Source organism: Mustelus asterias, chromosome 9 (genome assembly GCF_964213995.1).
Source record: "Mustelus asterias chromosome 9, sMusAst1.hap1.1, whole genome shotgun sequence".
Taxonomy (NCBI): Eukaryota; Metazoa; Chordata; class Chondrichthyes; order Carcharhiniformes; family Triakidae; genus Mustelus; species Mustelus asterias.
In genome coordinates this window covers 34,796,477-34,818,513 of record NC_135809.1, presented here as the reverse complement: position 1 = coordinate 34,818,513, position 22,037 = coordinate 34,796,477, and the positions used below count along the sequence as shown (strand labels likewise).

At 40.5% G+C, this 22,037-nt stretch overlaps 2 protein-coding genes across 6 annotated transcripts in view; one reads left to right on the top strand and one right to left on the bottom strand.

Moving 5' to 3' along the window:
• Positions 1–3,164, top strand: part of bcl2l13 (BCL2 like 13) — a 31,210-nt gene extending 28,046 nt beyond the window's left edge. The window contains exon 7 of the mRNA XM_078219952.1: positions 1,358–3,164. Within this exon, the coding sequence (XP_078076078.1) occupies positions 1,358–2,185 (828 nt within the window). The 3' untranslated portion in view covers positions 2,186–3,164. The remainder of the gene's footprint in view (positions 1–1,357) is intronic.
• A 3,128-nt stretch (positions 3,165–6,292) lies between these two features.
• On the bottom strand, positions 6,293–18,785 carry bida (BH3 interacting domain death agonist). Of its 5 annotated transcripts, none has more exons than XM_078219953.1 (5): positions 18,511–18,785; positions 17,948–18,192; positions 12,131–12,258; positions 8,600–8,818; positions 6,293–6,630 (listed from the first exon to the last, which is right to left on the bottom strand). In XM_078219953.1, the coding sequence occupies exons 2-5, from the start codon at positions 18,165–18,167 to the stop codon at positions 6,616–6,618; spliced, it is 582 nt and encodes a 193-aa protein (XP_078076079.1). In that variant the 5' UTR covers positions 18,168–18,192; positions 18,511–18,785; the 3' UTR covers positions 6,293–6,615. The 5 variants fall into 5 exon arrangements, with proteins under 5 accessions (XP_078076079.1, XP_078076081.1, XP_078076082.1 ...); XM_078219955.1 differs by having other exon boundaries at positions 18,583–18,772; XM_078219956.1 differs by having other exon boundaries at positions 18,596–18,752.
• Positions 18,786–22,037: the final 3,252 nt, after the last annotated feature.

Here is a 22,037-nt window from a genome sequence, read left to right as displayed (position 1 = left end):
TAATGTTTTTAAATCTACACTGAGAAACTGGAAAAATATTTTTCCCTTCATCAGCTTAATTAAAATGCCATCCATGAGGGGCTGTATATTGTACCAAATCTTTTATCATAATGGAGGAAGTTGAAGTGAAGTATTTAAAACAGTAGTAAAAACTGACAATGTATTTTTTTTTAGTACTTTTATCAAGTGTTGAATTGAAACCTCACTCTAATGTTGGTGTAATGTTTTTCAATACCAGTTTTGTTTAGTTTTCTTTAAAGCTGTAGATTTGCTTCACAACTCGAGATTTAAAGGAAGACCCGTGGTTCTTTGCTAAAAGGAATTGGCTGGCAGCAGAATTGTTACAGTTGGTCTTTGGTCCTGATTAGGGAGGGCAAATTAGCAAGCACTCCAAGATTGATGACCTAAAGAAGGCATTAACCTCTGGAAAAAATTATAGCTGTTAAATGAATTAATCCTGATTTATTTGCGCTAGATCCTCAATAGGAGGTACAATTGAATAACACAGATTCTCAATCGGAGCTGCCTTTCCAGTATTATTTTTGATGAGGAATGGAATATTGAACCAGGTGAGCAGCATAGTTTGCGATATAATAAAACTAGTTCATGTTGCAAAGTGTGAGCCTTCTGTTTCCAACGGTTCTGGTGTAGATGTTTTTCCAAACCTTTGTGGTGCAGGAGCAAATTCACAAATATAGATGGCGCTAAATGACAAGTTATACACAGTGAAGTAAAACTTCCAACATGTTGGAATCTGATTTGGCATAAGTTGTGAACTAAATTTTCATCTGGCTGGTATAAATGAATGTGTTTCTGCAACCCTTTTCTATACTTTTTTTAAATGATATGCAATCCGAAAGATTTCATTTTGAACATCAGAGAATTGGACTCGGTACGCCTAAATTTGAGTTAGATTTTGGGAGAGAACAAATTTAGAAACCAATTTGAATTTGCAAAATTAAAAACTGCCATGACTGTGTACCAAAATATTTTCCTCCTATAACGATGACATTTTTATTTGCATTTATGCATCTATTTGATTTTAAAACTGTCCTGTATAGCTTGATCAAGACTCTTCCTGCATCCCTGCTGATCATATTAATGTACCAATTTCATTATTGTTCTCTTGTTCTTCCAGGTTTCTGTTAGCTTTGAGTCCCGCCAATTGCACACTCCAATTTTCCTTCCTTTCCATTCATCAACATTGAGTTTCATGTATAAACCTATATCTTTTGTAAACCAGGGCATTATTGCATTACTTTGTGGAAAAACTCCAACCTAATGTTTGATAGAAGCATGTCATTTGTACAAAATATGTTTAGTACATTAGATTTCAATCTATGTTTGTTATTCCTAGGGGACTATTTTCAGTCTGGATTCTGAAGAAGAAGAAAGAGGAGAAACAGTAGATGACAGCAATGATATTTACATCTTAACTAGTGACAACTCTGGTCAAGTAAGTCCTCCTGAACCACTAACTGCCACCAGTTCCTGGCAGGCAGCTGGCTTGCCAACTTCACTGTCTACTAGCCAAAGCTGGCATACTGAAGGCTTGCCAGTTTCTCTTGGAACAGAATCTTGGCAGCAATTATCAATAGACCCAGAGGACATGAAGAGCTTGGATAGTAATGGTGGTGGTGAAGAGAGAAGTGAAAACAATTCTTCTAATTCTGATATTGTTCATGTAGAAAAAGAAGAGATTACTGAAGCAGTTGAGAGCCAGGAAGTGGAGCTAAAGACTCCGGTGTCTCTAGCAGCAACTGAATCAGTACCTCCAGCTGCCCAACAGACTGCGCTGGTGGAGGGGCTGCCTTCTGTTGAAGTGGAGAAAACTGATCTTTTCTCAGTACCAAGCCCAACAGCAACCTCTGAAATAGAGGAAAAAACTGTAACACCAGCAGGAGAAAAGGCCGTTGAATCCAGCGAACTGCAACAATCAACTTCACTGCAAGAAATAAGAAAGCAATTGGAAGAGATTAAAAAAGGGGTCTGGGAAGATGCCCCAAAAACCAAACTGGAAGAGGATGTTAAAATGGGTAAAACACCACTGGCTAAGCCAGAGGATATTGAAGAAATTGTTCCTGCAAAACCAAGCGCATCTGTTTTGTTTTATGGTGGAGCTGCCGCTTTTGCAATGCTGGCTGTAGCAGTGGGGGTGGCTCTAGCCTGGAGAAGAAGATTTTAATAAGTGAACAGTTCTTATTGAGCAGAGTAATTGGGAAGGCTTTCTGTCCGACAATTGATTATTGTGACTAAGCCTATTTATTCAGTTGCATTGCAGCACATGTGATCAGGAGGAAAAACCATGGTTAATAGGGATAGATAATCTACACATTACATGAATGCTGGGCAGTACTAATATACTGAGGAAATAAACTTAATCTACAGTGTAAAGGAAATTGTGGGGTACAGGACATGTTCTTTCTATATACAATCGAATCTTTGAGAATGAAAATGCTGATGAATTTCTAAATAACACCTAAGTGTTAAATTATTGCCAAGGTTTTACCCTTTGGTAAAAATGAAAGGTTTATGTGGAAAAGGGGGTGTTTAAAGTTCCTTTCTGGGGAACTAAGTAGTCAGTTCCTTTGTTGACAGGAGTCCTTTTTATAATCTGAAAATTCATACTTCATTTTGATTCTTAAACAGCTATAACACTATTTTCCAATTTAATATGTTAGCATTGTGACTATAGTTTTATTTCATTCAGCTGCACCATTAGCATTTTTATGTAAGGTTTAATTCAGCTTGTGTATATTTTACTTTTTCCTGTTCTCCACTAGCATTTGGTTTGATTTATTTTCCCAGATAATGGAACATTTTTCATTAACTAATAAGTGAGAACTTTGATCAAACTAATTTGTTCATTAGGTTAACAAATGAGATTTAAAATAGTTCTTGATTTCACTATTGTTACTACTGCCGATGCCAAGACAGTGGATGTGGTGTTCACTTTCTTCACATAGTAGGTCTTTTGGTTGTACTTGATTAGAAGTCTGTATGTAACCTTAATTGTACTAAGAGATGTTAAGATGATGCACAATCCCCCATGAGACAACATAAAAAGAAATTGATTTCAAAAACAACAAAGTGGTTTCCTAAGCACCAGCTTTGCAATTTGTACTGAATTTCATAAATGAGTCACAATAAAACATGAACTATTTTGTGGGCGTAAAATTATTCCTGCAACTCATCTTAGAGTTGAGTTCTAACTTACAATCACAGAATTCACATTTGAAAGAACTATCCCGGTAACTTGTATGGTAACCACAACATAAATGTAGCTATGGGTTTTTTAAAATTCTATTAATTGTAGGGACTACCTTCTGCTTTAGATTAGCAATTATTTTCTGGCTGCAATGGAACTCTCCCTCCATATTCTTGGTCACAAAACAATGTGACTGAGAGCAGTGAGGGGCATGCTAGTGTTTTGAAACATTTCAGTGTAATATGAATGTTAGGCAGTTGTACTACTGAATTGGCAGTCAGTGACTAGTAGCGTTCTGCAGGGATCTGTACTAAGACCCCAACTGTTCACATTATATATTAATGATTTGGAAGAGGGAATTGATTGAGACAAAGTTAGGTGGGAGGGTAAGCTGTGAGGAGGATGCAGAGATGCTTCAGCATGATTTGAACAAGCTGAGTGTGGGCATCTGCATGGCGGAAGTTGTATAATGTGGATAAATGTGAGGTTATCTACTTTGGTAGCAATAATAGGAAGACATTATTACTTCAATGGGTGTAAATTGAATGAGGTGGATACTCAATGAGACCATGGAGTCCTCATGCATCAGTCACTGAAAGTAAGCACATAGGTACAGCAAGCAGTAAAGAAGGCAAATGGTATGTTGGCCTTCATAGCAAGAAGATTTGAGTATAGGAATAGGGATGTTTTGCTGCAATTGTATAGAGTGTTGGTGAGGCCACATCTAGAGTATTGTGTGCAGTTTTGGTGTCCTTATCTGAGGAAGGATGCCCTTGCTATAGAGGTAGTACAGCAAAGGTTTACCAGGCTGATTCCTGGCATGGCAAGTCTGTCATATGAGGAGAGACTAGCTTGGTTAGGAATATATTCACTGGAGTTTAGAAGAATGAGAGGGGATCTCATGGAAACTTATAAAATTCTAACAGGGTTAAATAGGGTAGATTTAGAAAGAATATTCCCAATGGTGGGGGAGTCCAGAACTAGGGGTCATGGTTTGAGGATAAGGGGTAAATCTTTTAGAACTGAGATGAGGAGAAATTTCTTCACCCAGAGGGTGGTGAATGTGTGGAATTCACTACTACAGAATGTAGTCGAGGCCAAAACGTTATGATTTCAAGAAATTAGATATAGCTCTTGGGGCTAAAGGGATAGAGGGGGAATCGGGATGTTAATTTGATGATAAGCTATGATCAAAATGAATGGTGGAGCAGGTTCAAAGAGCTGAATGGCCTACTCCTGCTTCTAGTTTCTATGAATTCGGACCAACCCTTTAATTTCCTAGCATCTCCAGTCTCAAATAATAAATTTTACTGTTTATAAATCATGGTGGACAATTAAACAACCAACCAGAGGAGGAAGCTCCACAAAGCCGTAGCGGAATTCCCCAGCATCACTATCCTGGAGGTTACCATTGCCCAGAAACTGAACTGGACCAGCCAATAAATACTGTACCTTCAAGAACAAGTCAGAAACTGGGAATTCTGTTGTGAGTAGAAATCATAGAAATCATAGAAACCCTACAGCACAGAAAGAGGCCATTCGGCCCATCGAGTCTGCACCGACCACAATCCCACCCAGGGCCTACTCCCATATATTTTACCCACTAATCCCTTTAACCTACGCATTCCAAGACACTAAGGGCAATTTTAGCATGGCCAATCAACCTAACCCGCACATCTTTGGACTGTGGGAGGAAACCGGAGCACCCGGAGGAAACCCACGCAGACACGAGGAGAATGTGCAAACTCCACACAGACAGTGACCCGAGCCGGGAATCGAACCCAGGTCTCTGGAGCTGTGAAGCAGCAGTGCTAACCACTGTGCTACCGTGCCGCCCTTAGTAGCTTATCTATTGATTCATTGGGCAATAAATGCTGGTCCAGCCAGTGATGCATATATCTCATGAGGAATAGAAAATCTAAATGAAATCATAATTTCAAAGCCATCTCTGCAGTAGATATTAGATACTCCATTGTTCACTGCATTCAATAATGCTTATTGAATACTTGACTGCATGGTGGGCTAATCTGTAATGCAGACCTAGCACAATGACTAACCTGTTAGCTCAGAAGCCAAGTAATCAGCAAACTTAATATTCACACTCACTCTTAAGCACTTTTTTTGTCCAATCTGTTGGGTACGGTATACTGAGTCCCTACTGCTGAATAATTGCAGAATAAAATGTCATTGGATATTGTTTACTTTGAACATTTAGCTTTTCAAAAAGTTATTGCATTTCCTGTTTTGGGGTGGGGAGAAAGGGTATGCACATGTCTGGGCTTCAACAGGTATCTCTTCATTCAAATTACTTGAACTTTTTTATTTTAATACTTTTTGCTAAAGACATCTTGCACTCATCAGAAAATGCAAAAATGCCAAATTTCAAACTATCTCAATTTATATAACAGAAGAAAAGGGTTCTGATTGATTAGAAAGTCAACTTCTCTGTTAGCCATTGCCACAGAGAAAGCAGCAGGGAACTACTGGCTCCATATGCTTCTGGGTGATTCATAAGAAAGCACAAGGCTTGAACATATTTCTTTTGTTTGCAGAGAACAGGTCCCTGCCTCTGAATATATGTCACTGCTAGATAGTGTAGCTATTAACACACAGGATTGGGCAGCACTTGCTGAACAATCGTTGAATTGGCCACTTGCATCCAATGCGTCAGCTTTCTGTTGACACTGGTGCTCAGTTATTCAGATAAACCCAGTCGGTTATTACTATGCTTATATTTCAGAAAAAAGTTCTTAATTGGCTGTGAAGCATTTAGGTTGTGCAAAATACTGTGCAAATGGACCTTTTTAAAAAAGGCATAGCTGAGAATTTTTTTGAGATAAAATGGTCACTTTTATCTTCTTAAAAATAAACGCTAAACACCAGACCAAAACTAATATTTATAAAAGTTGCAAGTAATTCCAATGTTCATCTTAACACTTTCCTCAAACTACAAAATTCAAAAGATACGCAAACTCTTAATTTCCTTGTTCACTCTTAGTTTTTACATGGCAATATAGTCGCTCATTGTAATACCCTGTTGACATTTGTAATCCATTCATACTGGCATGAATTTGGAAATTGCAGTCACAGAAAGAAATGTACATTTTAATGTGGAATTGAAGGTTTAAAATAAAAACAGGAATGCATTCAAAAACAAACAAATTATGGTTCAGCAAGAGCAGTCACTTGTACATTACAACATCCTTTTCGGCGACACTTCAATTTAGTTGTTTTTATATCAGTCAAGTTAATCTGGCTACTGAGACTACCTCAGACGTCAGTAATTTCATATTGTAAAGCGAGACAATGTAAAAGACTCCATAAAATGACTATTGCAGTATAACTGTTTTACAATACTTAAAAGTCGAATCAGGTAAAGCAGAATCAAAGGTATCTTGCTTGCAGTTTTAATGTATGTTTTGCTGTGGAAGAAAGAAATAAAGATGAAGCTTAAGGTAATTATAATGCTGCAACAGTATGAACAGCTGCAAAAACAATTGTTTAGTTTCAGCACATTGTTAAAGTTTAGCTATAATCTAAACACTTCAACAGTAGCATTAATGGAGAATTGTTGGTTTTTTTTGTAAATAGCTAAATCAATTGTAAAATGTATGCATTTGAGTACGAATCTGTAATTGTGCTTTGAAAGCAAGGGTTTGAGGGGCATGAAACAGGAATATCTCTCTAACAACTAAACAGGTCCAACATGCTCAACCTTTCTCATAGCACATTCCTTCATCCCAGGAATCGGTCTAGTTAATCTTCAATGAACTGCTTCCAATGCAATTATATTGCTCCTATGTAAGGAGACTAAAAGACAAACCTATACACAGACCTTGCTCTGTATGAACTGGCTGCTGAAATTCCCTACCTCCATGACAATACGCCCCCAAGTATTTAATTGGCTAAATTACTTTGGGGCATCCTGAGGACATAAGATGCTCTCAAAGTCAGTTCTTTACCAATTAAGTAATGGTGTTTTAAAAAAAAATAGGTAAACCCAATGTGGAAGACTGAATCTGCAGGAAAATGGCACGCAGCCATTGCTTGACAACTGAAGCGGAGCTGTTAAGGTACTGCACACCACCATCCCTACAGGTTAACAGGGCAGCATGCCTGGAAGAAAACAGGCAAATCTGAGGCTTTAGTCTACCATTACTGGTAGTGCCAGTCCTCTGTTATATAGCAGTTGTAGGCACCCTTGCAGCAGATATCTCCTTGACGCTATGAAAACAATTTCCGCATTCCTTGCAAGTCCTGGCAACAATGTTAGCAGATGTGGGAGCTGACATCTTGCCTGATGCAGGCAATCACATGATACTGGAAGTTGCTGACCCTGGCATGCCTTTCATGCAGTAGCATTTAAGACAGTATGTGGGGTACCTCCAAGGAACAAATCAGCAGTAGTCAAAGGAGCCTTATTATGCACAAATGATCTAATCAAGGAACATTCACTTCCAGCTGTAGGAGCGCAGAACACCTCACTCTGCCCTGCGTGACACCCTCTTCTCCCTCCACAAACCTTAGCTGGGGGATTCATATTGTGGAAAACAGGGATACAGGAAACTGATGGAATTTGACAGACTCCTGAGAACCCAAGTATCAACACAAAATAGCAGTGCCGACCTGGCGTAAAGACTTACCTTTATGTCGCCATGCCCTCCAATTTAAAAACAGGACACTTGCCGATCCCCAAAATTGCTTAATCTGATTTTACTGTTCTCTTTTCAATTGCTGGGTTTTGTTAAATTTAACTTCTCAATTCCTCTGTATCAGGATTGTGCAACTTTGCTTGACTATGCTAAGATTCAGCAGCTTTGGCTGCTTCATTCCTCAGTCATCTACATTGCTTCATCGGTGGCCAAAGCTGATTCCACCCCAGGTACGTCCCATTTGCTCCAACAGATATCCCAGCCAGGACTTTATTAGCCTAACTTTGTGTAAGGCAGATACAATAAGCGGCAAACACTAGCCCTTCCCCTGTTCTGATGAAACGCTATCAACTTAAAACATGATATGTGGAAAGATAATATTGAATACTGAATATTTCCTACACGTTTTTCTTTTATTCTGGATTTCCAGCATCCACAATATTTTGCTTTTGTGCTAGTCATTCTCTCTCTTACCCGTAACAGTCCATTTAAAAATCCTCTGGCAACCAATTTCAAATTAGGTAATCTAGTATAACTGCCAGGATCACGTGGCGTTTTGTTTGACCTATATGGTCCTTCATTCCTGCACCAGAACTTGAAAAGGTTTCCAGTATTTTTTTGAACAAATTCAAATAAATTGAACTGAATTTTTAAAAAATCCTTTTGCAACATCCATCTTACTGCCATACCAAGCCATGCAGTAGCTTAAATACCTCCAAAAAAAAATTAAGAAACCTACCCATCCTCCTATATTCCGAATGTAATCTTGCAGCCTATTGCTTATGTACTGTACAGTGGTTCTGAAGATGCGTGGAAGCAACAGAGGTTTCTCTACTACAGTTTTTTTAAATAGCACCAGTGCCAGCAGCAGGATGACTTTCTCCTGAGGCATATCTTGAGTAACATCAATTCTTTGATTGGTCAAACGGGAAATCATGGAAGACATAATGGTTCCATCCTGTGTCATTAAAATAAAACCAAAACCAAGTCAAATTTGGCTGACAATTGAATAGATTTGCATGCAGTTAATAAGATACTAATTTTATAGGAACAACTTATAAAAACGCAACTCAAAAACCTGCATAAAACAAATACATAATACTAAAATGGAGTTAAAATACATTTGTGACCATCATCTGCAAGCAATACAGATTGGTCGGAAGCATAAATCTCACCAAAAACACAGCAGCAAACACAATTTCCAGAGTTATTTCAGCTCTTTTTTTTCCCCCAGGTGGTTTCCTATTTTAAGTCAGTACCTCACTATACCAGAATTGAAAATGCCAGTTTAATGAGCAGTTCTTGTGTATTTTCCAATTTGTGCTTACGATTCTGCAATTTTTTTTGATTTTGCAGAAAGCAAAGGAGGGGGGAAAAAAGGGTATTTTAAATTTCTTTATGGAATGTGAGTATCAATTGGCTGGGCCAGCATTTATTGCCTGTCCCTGAGAGCATTTTAAGAGTCAACCACGTTGCTGTCGGTCTGGAATCATGATGTGGAGATGCTGGCGTTGGACTGGGGTGAACACAGTAAGAGTTTTAACAACACCAGGTTAAAGTCCAACAGGTTTATTTGGTAGCAAATACTATTGGCTTTCGGAGTGAAGGAGCAGCGCTCCGAAAGCTAATGGTATTTGCTACCAAATAAACCTGTTGGACTTTAACCTGGTGTTGTTAAAACTCTTACTGCGGTCTGGAATCATACATAGGGCAGACCAGGTAAGGATAGCAGATTTCCTTCCCTGAAGGACATTAGTGAACCAGATGGGTTTTTGTAACAATCGACAATGGTTTTGTGGTCATCTTTAGACTTTTGATTCCAGAGTTTTATTGAATTCAATTTTCACCATCTGCTATGGTGTGATTCAAACCTGGGTCCCCAGAGCATTACTCTGGGTTTCTGGATTACTAGTCCAGCAACAATACCACTATGCTACCGCCTCCATATCTCAAACTTTGGAATCAAAAAGATAATAGTTTAATGTAGTTTTCTAAAGCTGTTGATTGTCAAATGCTGTTCTATGTTTTAAAAACACGAGTATGAAATAGTGTCATCATTTGCAGTATCTAATAATATAAAACTAATAAAGTCTGCCATAATTTAGTCTCTCCCTTGGCTGTTTCATTTTGCCAATATTTTGAGCCACAAGTTGCTGGAAATGTGAACTGATAACAGTGCAGTGAGGCAAATCGGGCATCTGGAGCCCGAGTGAACAGAGCAAGCAAAGATTGTAAAATAAATAGATTAGGAAATGAAAATAAAGTATAAATTAGAATTGATGAATTTAGTATGAATTCAGATACTGAAAGAGAAATGAGAAAAAAGATACAAACGAAAAGTAAAAATACCAATTTTAAATTGCACATTTTTAAGAAAACATTCAACAAGATTTTTAATAGCTAATTTTCAGTTTAGAGATTCATTGGCAGTAATTAACAATGAACACATTGCTGAACGACAGACCATCCAAGTTAAATTAAATATGCAGACATTAAATGACACCAAAATTAACTCCTTGCATCATTTTAACCAAACTCTTAACTTTCTCGGGCAAGTTTATAATTTGTTACAAACATGCAAATAAGGCAACTTGACACTGCTCAATGGCAGGATGCCACTTTTGACGAGCCAATGGCAGAGTAGCACATCTCGGACGGCAACTTATGGATTTCCACATTTAATCATGCATCTTCCCGCGCCTGAAATTGCTGTTGCATCTGTGCATTCTAAGTCATACCACAAGATTTTCATATGTGAGATTGTGCAGTTGTGTTTGCACAAGAGGAAAGGCACACAGCAGGTGGTTTCACACTGAAATTCTGTTTAGTCAAAACTAAACTGGTGCCTCCATGCATTTAAGATAGGTCGTCACTCAACGAGCTTTTAAAGTGAAATGCATATTGTTTCCTTTGCAGTTATGTTTTTAATTAGCATTTCTACTACTTACAAGGGAGTTAGAGAAATGCATTAGTAACATTTCCCACTACTTTTGCAAATTACAGTCCTATTTTATGTAAAGATGCTACCAGATGACTTATGGTATTAATTATTAAATGGATTACAGCAAAGTGTTGACACTTTATTTTTGTTTATGAATCGAATTTTTGTTCCTTTGAATACCAACCTTTGGGAGAAAAACTATTTTGTCCTTGCCCTACGCACACTTTTTCATTCAAAATCTACATTTCCTTTTCGTATTTTTACACTATCCTCCTGACTCATCTATTTGTTCCTATAATCTATATTGATTCCTCTGAAAATAAATTTAAAATTGAATAGAAACTAAAATCCATATTTGGAATATGGGCAAGCACAGAGTCAACAAGACAGTTGCTTTTGGGACCTGTGCATGCAGCAACTTCCACTTGCATCCAAAGGCACTGAGGCAGGAAAGGAGTGTTTAGGAAAAGTGACTAAAAGCTTGCTAAAGAGACTTTTTTTTTAAAGTAAAGTTTAGACAGGGAAATTCAAGAGAGTAGGATCAAATCATCTGAAGGTTGCTGCAAGCGTTATGAACAGGAGCATGGGCAAAAGCCAGAGTTAGAGCAACCAAGGATTTATGGAGGCAGGAGGAGTCAGTGAATATAGGGCTGCAGAGGATTGTGGACACAAAATCTCTATAGCTTTATCCTGTCCAATTCGCCCATCACTCCCATCCTCGGTGACTTAAATTGGCTATGCACTACCCAACACATTTAAAATTTCCATCCTCATTTTTATTCCGCTCATGAACGAGATGAGCGTGAAGAAGGCACCACAGGAGAAAGATTGAATGCAAACTGCAGTAGATGAGAGACCGGAAGCAAAGGTAATGGGGAGTGCGCAGTAGAGGAAGCTTCATGGATGGTTTATGCAGGAATCAATGGGTTCCTTGCACTGTGTCTAAGAGGGGAAAATGAGAAAGGGCTGATTCGTGAAAATAAAAGGGACCTGGATTGTCCTTGTTCTCCAGAATTATCTTGGGTCAGTAAAACTCATAACAAAATTACATATCAGGCAATGAATGGCTGAACCTGGTGTGTGCTAGGAATTCTCAAGTTTACACCAATCGAACATGAAAGTGTGACAGTCAGCCTGTACTTGGGCAATGACAGTGATGGATTTATAGGGAACAGGAGTATCGAAGCTAGATACAAAAGATCAGTTAAGCAAGTTGAAGTGGCCCGAGAAGTGTAAAGCCAAAACTGTTCTTGAAAGACGTGTATCTTTAAAAAAAAGGATGGAATCTACATTCTTCTAAAAGCTTAGTAAATAGACTTGACATCTTACCGTTTGGGGTTGACTCCTTTCAGTCTCACGGATAAATTCTTCGACCAAGTCAGGATTAATACTTTGATCCAGTCTATCTCCTATATCAGCTAAATGTGCAGCTATATTTCGGTACAATTCTTCTTCAACTGGATTTGCAGAAAATAAAGTGACAGGCAGTTTGTTTCAGCTCAGCTCCTGTATTGCCATCTGAATTTTTGTTTTGACAAATTAGTTGTCACATTTTATATATTTACAAGTTTTTAAAAGCACATCTTTTCAATGAAACCAGTATTAAAAATGTCACACTTGCAATTACAAGACAATTCCAGATGAAGAAAGCCCATTCGATGTATCTTAATTCATCCATCCAGAACAACCCCATTGTTTTTAACTGTTTAAATGATTCCAGGGTTTTTGTCACCACTATTCTGCCGAGAGATACTTTGTCCGAATTACTTCCTGATATCTTTCACTTGTTTGAATCTGCATCCCCTTGTTTCTATATCAGTTCAATTCAGGAGCAGAATTCTGCATGAACATGTTGCATTCCCTTAACTATTTCATACAGCTCTCCAGGAGCCCTTCTCCCAAAAACCTCCTTACAAGAATGAAAAACCTAGATTTCTTCAGCCTTTCCTTAACTGTTATCCAAGCGTTGGCCTTGTGTCTTGTTTCGGCACTGCTTTAATATCTCCCTGGTTTATTGGATGTAGCACTCAAGGTATGATCTGAGCAGAGCACTGTACAACTCCATCACACCTTTGATTTGTATCGTATTCTATGGTTTTGACTATGTAGGTCAACATTCTATTGGCTTTTTTCATTCCTGTTCTTTACTGGCCAAGGTGGCCTTCGCGACACACGACAGCGCAGAGTCGCGGAGCAGAAACTGATAGCCAAGTTCCGCACACACAAGGACGGCCTCAACCGGGATATTGGGTTTATGTCACACTATTTCACATAAATATTTCTGCTTTTTTCCTCCTGAGTCTTTATCATGCGATCCTAGAATCAGAATTTATGTCACACTATTTGTAACTCCCACAGTTGCGTGGACCTGCAGAGTTTCACTGGCTGTCTTGTCTGGAGACAATACACATCTTTTTAGCCTGTCTTGATGCTCTCTCCACTCCCATTGTTTTGTTTCTTAAAGACTGGATTAGTTGTAAGTATTCGCATTCCAACCATTATTCATGTAAATTGAGTCTGTGTCTTATAAGTTCTGTTTGTGAACAGAATTCCCACTCACCTGAAGAAGGGGCTCAGAGCCTCGAAAGCTTGTGTGGCTTTTGCTACCAAATAAACCTGTTGGACTTTAACCTGGTGTTGTTAAACTTCTTACTGTGTTTACCCCAGTCCAACGCCGGCATCTCCACATCTTTACTGGCTAGACATAGAATGTATGGTTTACTAGATCTCTTTCCATTTCATCTTTCTCTATTTCAAAGAGTCACTCATTTTCCTTTCTTGATGCAATACATTAGTCTGCTTTGATTCCACTACCCTTCCTTGGGTGATGTCTGCAAACTGACCAAATAGCACTGAGTTTCTGAATCCAAATTATTGATGCCAATTGGAAATATTACTGGCCCTGTCAACATACCCTGGCACACTTCACTCAGTTCCTCCTCCATCACCCCACCTAACATTAACTCTGTCATTTTCTATCCTTCATCAATTTCTTAGCCCGTGCCAAGTTTGTCCTGAATCCCTAGGCCCTTGCACTTCATTGTTCTGTATATCAAAGAATTTACCACAGTCCGTTTAGTTGTGACTTTCTCAAAGAAGCTGAGATAGTTGTTCAAGCAAGCCCTTCTAAAGCTGTCAACTGCAATTTACTCGGTTGTTGATTCTTCAGAATGCTCTTAATGCCATTATTTTACTGACTGCTTAGTTATTCTTTCTGAAAATTGGCACGACATTAGTGTTGCTTCAAGGCTCTGAGTTAACCTGTGGTATTAAGAGACTGTTTCTTCAAAAGAAAAACCACATGCCTTGCTAGTTCCTGCTTGTTACCCTTATCCATTAAAAAGTGTTCATATTTGGATGCTGGACAAGAACAGCCTCAGGCTCAGCTGCGATCCACCCCAATGTCAAATCTCCAGGGATCATTCTGACACAAGACAAACTACCACGAAAACAAATCGATGACGTATTTTTTTCCTGAGAAGTCACGTCAAATTGTCCGTCTATGAAAAATAACTATTTATCCAAATTGTCAAAGGTAGCGCAAGGCTAGTTAATGAATCCCAACATGGGTCAGTGGAGAAGGAGAGAAAACAATCTTGTAGGGAGTGAGGATAAATACAAGAACACAACACAAGAAAAAAGAGCAGAAAAAGTGCATTAGAGCCATTGAGCCTGCTCTGCCATTCAACACAATCATGGCTGATCCTGGCTTCAACTCCACTTTCCTGCCCAATTCCAAATCCGTCAATTCACTAAGAGAACAGAATCTGTCTATTTGGGGCTTAAATTAGTTCAACAATGTAGCATTTACAACTCTGAGGTAGAGAATACCAAAGATTCACAACGATTTGAGTGAAGAAATTTCACCTCGTCTCATTCCTAAATCATCAACCCCCTATCCTCAGACTGTGCCATCACATTCTAGATTCCCCAGCCAGCAAAAACAACCTCTCAATATCCACCCTGTCAAGCCCCTTCAGGATCTCGTATAGTTCATTGAGATCACCTCTCACTCTTCTGACCTCCAGAGATATCAGCCTCTCATCATAGGACTCTCATCCCAGGAACCAATCTAGTGAATCTTCACTGTACCGCCTCCAATGCTAGTATATCCTTCTTTAAATACGGACATTACAACTACACCCACTACTCCAGGTCAGGTCTCATTCTCATTCTGACTGCTTAGTTATTCTTTCTGAAAATTGGCACGACATTAGTGTTGCTTCAAGGCTCTGAGTTAACCTGTGGTATTAAGAGACTGTTTCTTCAAAAGAAAAACCACATGCCTTGCTAGTTCCTGCTTTAGTTCAGGTCTCATTCTCCCTGGAAAGACGGAGAATGAGGGGAGATCTAATAGAGGTGTACAAGATTATGAAGGGGATAGATAGGGTGAACAGTGGGAAGCTTTTTCCCAGATCAGAAGTGACGTTCACGAGGGGTCACGGGCTCAAGGTCAGAGGGGCGAAGTATAACTCAGATATTAGAGGGATGTTTTTTACACAGAGGGTGGTGGGGGCCTGGAATGCGCTGCCAAGTAGGGTGGTGGAGGCAGGCACGCTGACATCGTTTAAGACTTACCTGGATAGTCACATGAGCAGCCTGGGAATGGAGGGATACAAACGATTGGTCTAGTTGGACCAAGGAGCGGCACAGGCTTGGAGGGCCGAAGGGCCTGTTTCCTGTGCTGTACTGTTCTTTGTTCTTTCTCACCAAAGCCTTATATAACTGCAGCAAGACTTCCTTAATCTTGTACTCCAATGCAATAAAGGCCAACATGCCATTTAACTTCCTAATTGCATGCTAACTTTCTATAAGTTTCTTGCACAAACTCACCCAAAAATGGAGTGGGTGGTAAAGTTAATTCTGAAAGGCAGTGGTATGAAAAGGGCAGACGTGCTGAAGGACTTTAATGTGGCAACTCGAGATTCTCAGTCTTGCCAGCCATAGTTAGTTTCTAATTGATTTCAGTACAGAATGTAGCCTATGAAAATGGAAAACCATCAGTGCTTTACTCTCTTAATTATGGATAACTCTTCCTACTTCCTTCATCTACTCATGTTTTAAAAGCATTGTTGGAACATGAGAAAATTATATTCTGTAATCGGAAATGCATGGAAGCACTAATGGATGTGCCAGGGATAGCCAGTACCCATGAAACTGCCAGTAAGGATAGGCAACAACATCTCCTCCACAATTATCCTCAACACCGGTGCCCCAGGAAGGCTGTGTCTCTCAGCCCCTTGCTATACTCCTTACCTGTGTGGCCAAATTCCGCTCCAACTCGATTTTCAAGTTTGCTGATGACACCACCGTAGTGGGTCGGATCTCAAACAATGACAAGACAGAGTACAGGAAAGAGATAGATAATCTGATGAATTGGTGAGATGACAATAATCTCTCCCTCAATGTCAACAAAACGATGGAGATAGTTATCGACTTCAATATGTGTAGCGGAGGACATGCCCCTGTCTATATCAGCAGGGACGAAGTGGAAATGGTCGCGAGCTTCAAGTTTCTAGATATCCAGATCACCAACAACCTGTCCTGATCCCTCCATGCTGACACTATAGTCAAAGAAGCCCACCAACGCCCCTACTTTCTCAGAAGGCTAAGGAAATTCAGCATGTCCGCTATGACACTCAGCAACTTTTACAGATGCACCATAGTAAGCATCCTTTCTGGATGTATCACAGCTTAGTATGGCTTCTGCTCTGACCAAGACCGCAAGTAACTACAAAGGACTGTGAACGAAGCCCAGTCCACCACGCAAACCAACCTCCCATCCATTGACTACTGTCTACACTTCCTGCTGCCTCGGAAAAGCAGCCAGCATAATCAAGGACCCCTTGTACCCTGAACATATTCTCTTCCACCTTCTTCTGTTGGGAAAAGGATACAAAAGTCGGAGGTCATGTACCAACTGACTCAAGAACAGCTTCTTCCCTACTACCATCAGACTTCTGAATGGACTTACCTTATATTAAGTTGATCTTTCTCTACACCTTAGCTATGATTGTAACACTACAATTCTGCACCCTCTCCTTTCCTTCTCTGTAAAGCATGCAAGAAACACTACTTTTCATTGTATACCAAACATGTGACAATAAATCAAATCAAAAATTTAAATGCAAAATATATGCTACAAAACAATATACTGGAAATCGGAAATAAAAACAGAAAACTTCTCTGGAAAGGGAAACAGAGTTAATGTTTCGGGTCAATGAATGTTTGTCAGAACTAGAAGTAGTTAAGAGTTATAACAGGTTTCAAACAAGTACAGATGCAGGAAAAGGGATGAGAGGAAAGAACACAAAGGGAATGTATGCAATAGGGCAGAGTGTTTAAATTGTAAAAGAAATCTGGTGTGAACAGAGTTGTGATGGGACAGGTAATGGGACAAAAAATGCATCTGGAGGAGCTTTAAATGGCAACAGCAGAATCCTTACCAGTACCTGACAAAATGGAAGCAATGTTGAGCTCAGAAGGTTGAAAAAAACCTCATGTTTTTCTTTGAGCTGGATCCAAAGATATGCAGGTTAGGTGGATTGGCCATGGTAAATGCGCAGGGTTAGGGGGATAGCACAGAGGGTAGAGCCTGGGTGGGATGTTCTTTTGGAGAGCCAGTGCAGACTTGATGGGCCGAATGACCTCTTTCTGCACTGTCGGGTTTCCACGATTCTAGCTTCATTACAAAGTAGGTGTAGGTAAAAGTGGAATGGAGAATTAAAATGGCATCTGACCAAACGTTCACAGCCATACTTGTGGATTCAACATTTCTGTGGTTACTCATGCTTCATAGTCTCTGCTGTGTGGAGGAGACCACATTGACCAGTGAATAGAGTAGCAAACACTGAAAGTAAAAGTGAACCACTGTTTCTCCTGGAAGCAGCGTTTAGTGCCTTAGACAGTGGGAAGGGAGGACAGGAAAGCATAGAGCAACTGAAGAGAGGACCAGGGTGTCATAGAGAGAACAGTCCCTTCAGAAAGTTAACAGAGATGGGGAAGATGTGAATGGTGGTGGAATCCTTACGGGTAGGGTCGGAGGAAGTCCTTACGGGTAGGGTCGGAGGAAGTCCTTACGGGTAGGGTCGGAGGAAGTGTAATCAAAGTAGTTGCGGGAATGAGTGGGTTTATAATACATAGTACCTTCTTCCACATCTGAACGACCGGCTGCACGCATAGATCCTGAGGGGCAATGCCCATCTGTCTGAATATCATCATCGAAATTGGATCCCTTTCTAAGCTCATTCTCAAGTTTCTGAATTTCTTGCTGGTAGGTTCGATTTTCAACTTTCTTTTCCTGAAGAAACTTCAGCAAAATATGTTGGGTCTGTTCGCCAAACGAAGCCTCGGTGTTCCAGGACATATTCCTCACGTCCCCTCCTTCTGTGCTGCAGTTTAAACATAAGCGACATCGATTTAAATATACAAGATTTAAAGACACGACAAACCCAAGTGACTGGAGGCAGCTTTCCTGGAGGGAGGAAGCTCTACAACATTACAGCTGATTCTTGTCACAGACCGAGTTGGGTAAACTCACATAAACTTTAAAATGAAGGAAATGTAGAGAGCGGAAGCGGATTTATGTTATTGCCACAAAAAAATAAAAATGAAGAACATCCCCAGCATTAAAGCAAAATTGGTAAATTTTAGGACGGTTTTCTTTCTGGACTCGCGGTGGTTTAAGGAAGTGTGTGAGAGTTACTCACTCTAACCAATCTCAAACTACTGGAAAATCCCAACACACAAACTCCCCGTTGCATATATTTTTTTAAAAACACCTCACACAAACACGCCTCTTGGTTTAATTTGACCTCTCACGATGTTGAGGGAGGGGAATTTCTTCCTTCCGCCGAAGTTTTGGCGCCAAAATGTGTCGATTTGAAAGTTGTCCCCGCGTTCCAGACTGACACTTTATTGTTCCAATGTATCCCGCTCCCTCCCTGATACTAAACTATCCCTGCCTGGAATAAACAACCAACTCAGCGCAATGTGTCTCCTCCTCCCGGGGCTTTCCCCCCAGAGGAGGAAGAAAGCTTTTTATCCTCTCAAAATAAAGCGCATCTCAAACAGAAAGTGCTTGGGGTGGCATGATGGCACAGTGGTCAGCACTGCTGCCTCACACCGCCAAGGACCCCGGGTTCAACCCCGGCCTCGGGCCACTGTCTGTGTGGAGTTTGCACATTCTCCCCGTGTCTTCGTGGGGTTTCCTCCGGGTGCTCCGGTTTCCTCCCACACTCCAAAGATGTGCGGGTTAGATGCATTGGCCATGTTAAATTAATCCTAGTGTCAGGGGATTAGCAGGGTAAATATGTGGGGTTATGGGAATAGGGTTGGGTGGGATTGTGGTCAATGATGACTCGATGGGCCGAATGGCCTCCTCCACTGTAGGGATTCTATGAAAAAAATCACATTCAGTCGCAGCAAGTGTGGGACAGTTAACATTTCTCCCTCTGCTGTTGCTGCCAGAACTTTTGATTTGATTTGATTTATTATTGTCACATGTATTGGGATACAGTGAAAAATGTTGTTTCTTGCGCGCTATACAGACAAAGCATACCATTCATAGAGTACAAAGGGGAGAAGGAAAGGAGAGGGTGCAGTCATTGCTAGGGTGTAGAGAAAGGTCAGCTTAATATTCAAAAGTCTGATGGCAGAAGGGTAGAAACCATTCTTGAGTTGGTTGATACGTGATCTCAGACTTTTGTACCTTTTTCCCAATAGAAGAAGGTGGAAGAGAGTATGTCCGAGGTGTGTGGGGTCCTTAATTAGGCTGGCTGGTTTTCCAAGGCAGCAGGAAGTGTCGACAGAGTCAATGGATGGGAGGCTGGTTTGCATGATGGACTGGGATGCATTCTCAACCCTTTGTAGTTTCTTATAGTCTTGGTCAGGGCAGGAGCCATACCAAGCTGTGATACATCCAGAAAGGATGCTTTCTCTGGTGCATCTGTAAAAATTGGTGAGAGTCATAGCGGACATACTGAATTTCCTTAGCCTCCTGAGAAGGTAGAGGTGTTGGTAGGCTTTCTCAACTATAGTATCAGTGTGGAGGAACCAGAACAGGTTGTTGATGATCTGGACACCTAGAAACTTGAAGATCTCGACCCTTTCCACTTCATACTTGTTGATGTAGACTGAGTTTGTCCAGCTATTGCATTCTAGAGACCCAGAGCAAGACCCGGGTTCAAATCCCACCATGGCAGATGGTGAAATTTGAATTCAATAAAAAATGTGGATTTAAAAGCCTAATGATGACCACAAAGCCATTGTTGATTGTCATTAAAAACCCACCCGGTTCACTTTAGGGAAGGAAATCTGATGTCCTTACCTGGTCTGGCTTCCATGTGACTCCAGATCCATAGCAATGTGGTTGACTCTCAAATGCCCTCTGGAATGGAGGGCAGTTAGGGTTGGGCAATAAACCCTGGCCCAGCCAGTGAAGTCCACATCCCGTAAATGAATTTTTTAAAAATTCTGTGTTTATTTAAAGTTATCTCTAGTTTCCCTCTCCACGCATTGGCTGCCAGACCGGCTATGAGTTTTACCAGCACTTTCTGCTTTTGCCTACTCAACTGGCAGGATAAAGGTTAAGTTGCCATAGTCCCAGATGATCATAGACTGCCCTCCCCTTTGAGGGGGAGAGCTGACTGGTGGTGGAGGATAGCCACACCTCAGTCGAGGGGCAAGGTTAAGAAGGTGGGGCCTTCAGGAATAACTGGTACAAGTTTCTTAAGTACGCGATCGGGAAACAAACCCTGTCTTTAAACATAGTGAAAAGATGCAAAGATCGACCTGAGCTAGACGAGGAAAATAGTGATTCACTTCCTTAAAGCTGAAGTGATGTGGCTAATTATAGAACTGTTCCAGCAGCAGAATGAGGCCTTTGGGCTGTGGATTCTGCAAGAGCAATTCAGCTCCTTCTACCCCCCTCACCATAATCTCTTCATTGTTTTTATCCAGTTTCCCATTGAAAGCCACAGTTGAATCTTCCTCCACCACATTCTCAGGTAGCGCATTCCAGACTCTTAACCACTCGTTTCGTTAAAATAAAATTCTCCAAATGGTTTTCTTCAATGCTTTTAAACTTAAACTCAACTGAGAAACTGCCAGGCAGGGTGGTGGAGGCGGACACACTGGGAACGTTTAAGACTTATCTAGACAGCCATATGAACAGAGTGGGAATGGAGGGATACAAAAGAATGGTCTAGTTTGGACCAGGGAGCGGCGTGGGCTTGGAGGGCCGAAGGGCCTGTTCCTGTGCTGTATTGTTCTTTGTTCTTTGTTCTTTGAGTCACATTAAACTCAAATATCATCGAGCTCTGTTTTTGATGTTTCCTACCCTATTTTTGAAAGACAGTAAACATCTATCCAAAGAAAAAGTGTTGGCACTGAAGAAAACTATTTTATTTGTACATAGGAACAGAAGTAATCTGCCATATAAGCAAAAAAACCACACAGCCTGTGGTCATGAAAGGTGCTATATAAATGCAAGTCTCTTTATTTTAATTCTTAGTTATCTAGTGTCCAGGGTAACAAGTCACTCAATCTACTCATGTGCCTAGAATCCTAGAATCCCTACAGTGCAGAAGAAGGCCATTCAACCCATTGAGCCTGCACTGACAACAATCCCACCCAGGCCCTATCCCCGCAACCCCACTATTTAGCCTGCTAGTCCCCCTGACGCTAAGGGGCAATTTAGCACTGCCAAACTGCCTAACCTGCACATCTTGGGTGTGTTGGAGGAAACCAGAGTGCCCGGAGGAAACCCACACAGATAGTCACCTGAGGCCGGAATTCAACTCAGGTTCCTGGCACTGTGAGGCATCAGTGCTAACCACTGTGCCAATGTGCCCGCCTCAATTCCAGTATAAGAATACAAGGGAGGATCATATTGTTTGTGTGGCCACAGCAGATGAGCAGTCCAGGCCATTTAGCTCACTAGAATCCTTCTGCAGTTGGTAGACTTTGCGTACAATTACTCACATTACTAGGCTGAGCAATTTAGCCTTAAGAAATGGCCAAAGAAATCGAGTGATTTCTGCAGCATGGGTTTCCCCTTTCTTGTGACAACTTAAGCTTGGGGTCAAGTTAAAAACATCTCCAGGCAGCCAGCAACACTGATGTCAACCATCTGAATATGCAGCCAATCACACTGAGGTATTTTCACAAGGCAGCAAACCAAGTAGTTAAAAACACTGATTATACTTCACATTTTTGACCTTAAAATTTCAGATTA

Coding starts and splice junctions, on each gene's coding strand:
- bida (XM_078219953.1), bottom strand. CDS start 18,167: ATGTCCTGGAACACCGAGGCTTCGTTTGGCGAACAGACCCAACATATT. Junction 12,259..17,947: donor TCGTTCAGATGTGGAAGAAG/GTACTATGTATT, acceptor CTGCAAATCCAG/TTGAAGAAGAATTGTACCGA. Junction 8,819..12,130: donor AAAGGAGTCAACCCCAAACG/GTAAGATGTCAA, acceptor TTAATGACACAG/GATGGAACCATTATGTCTTC.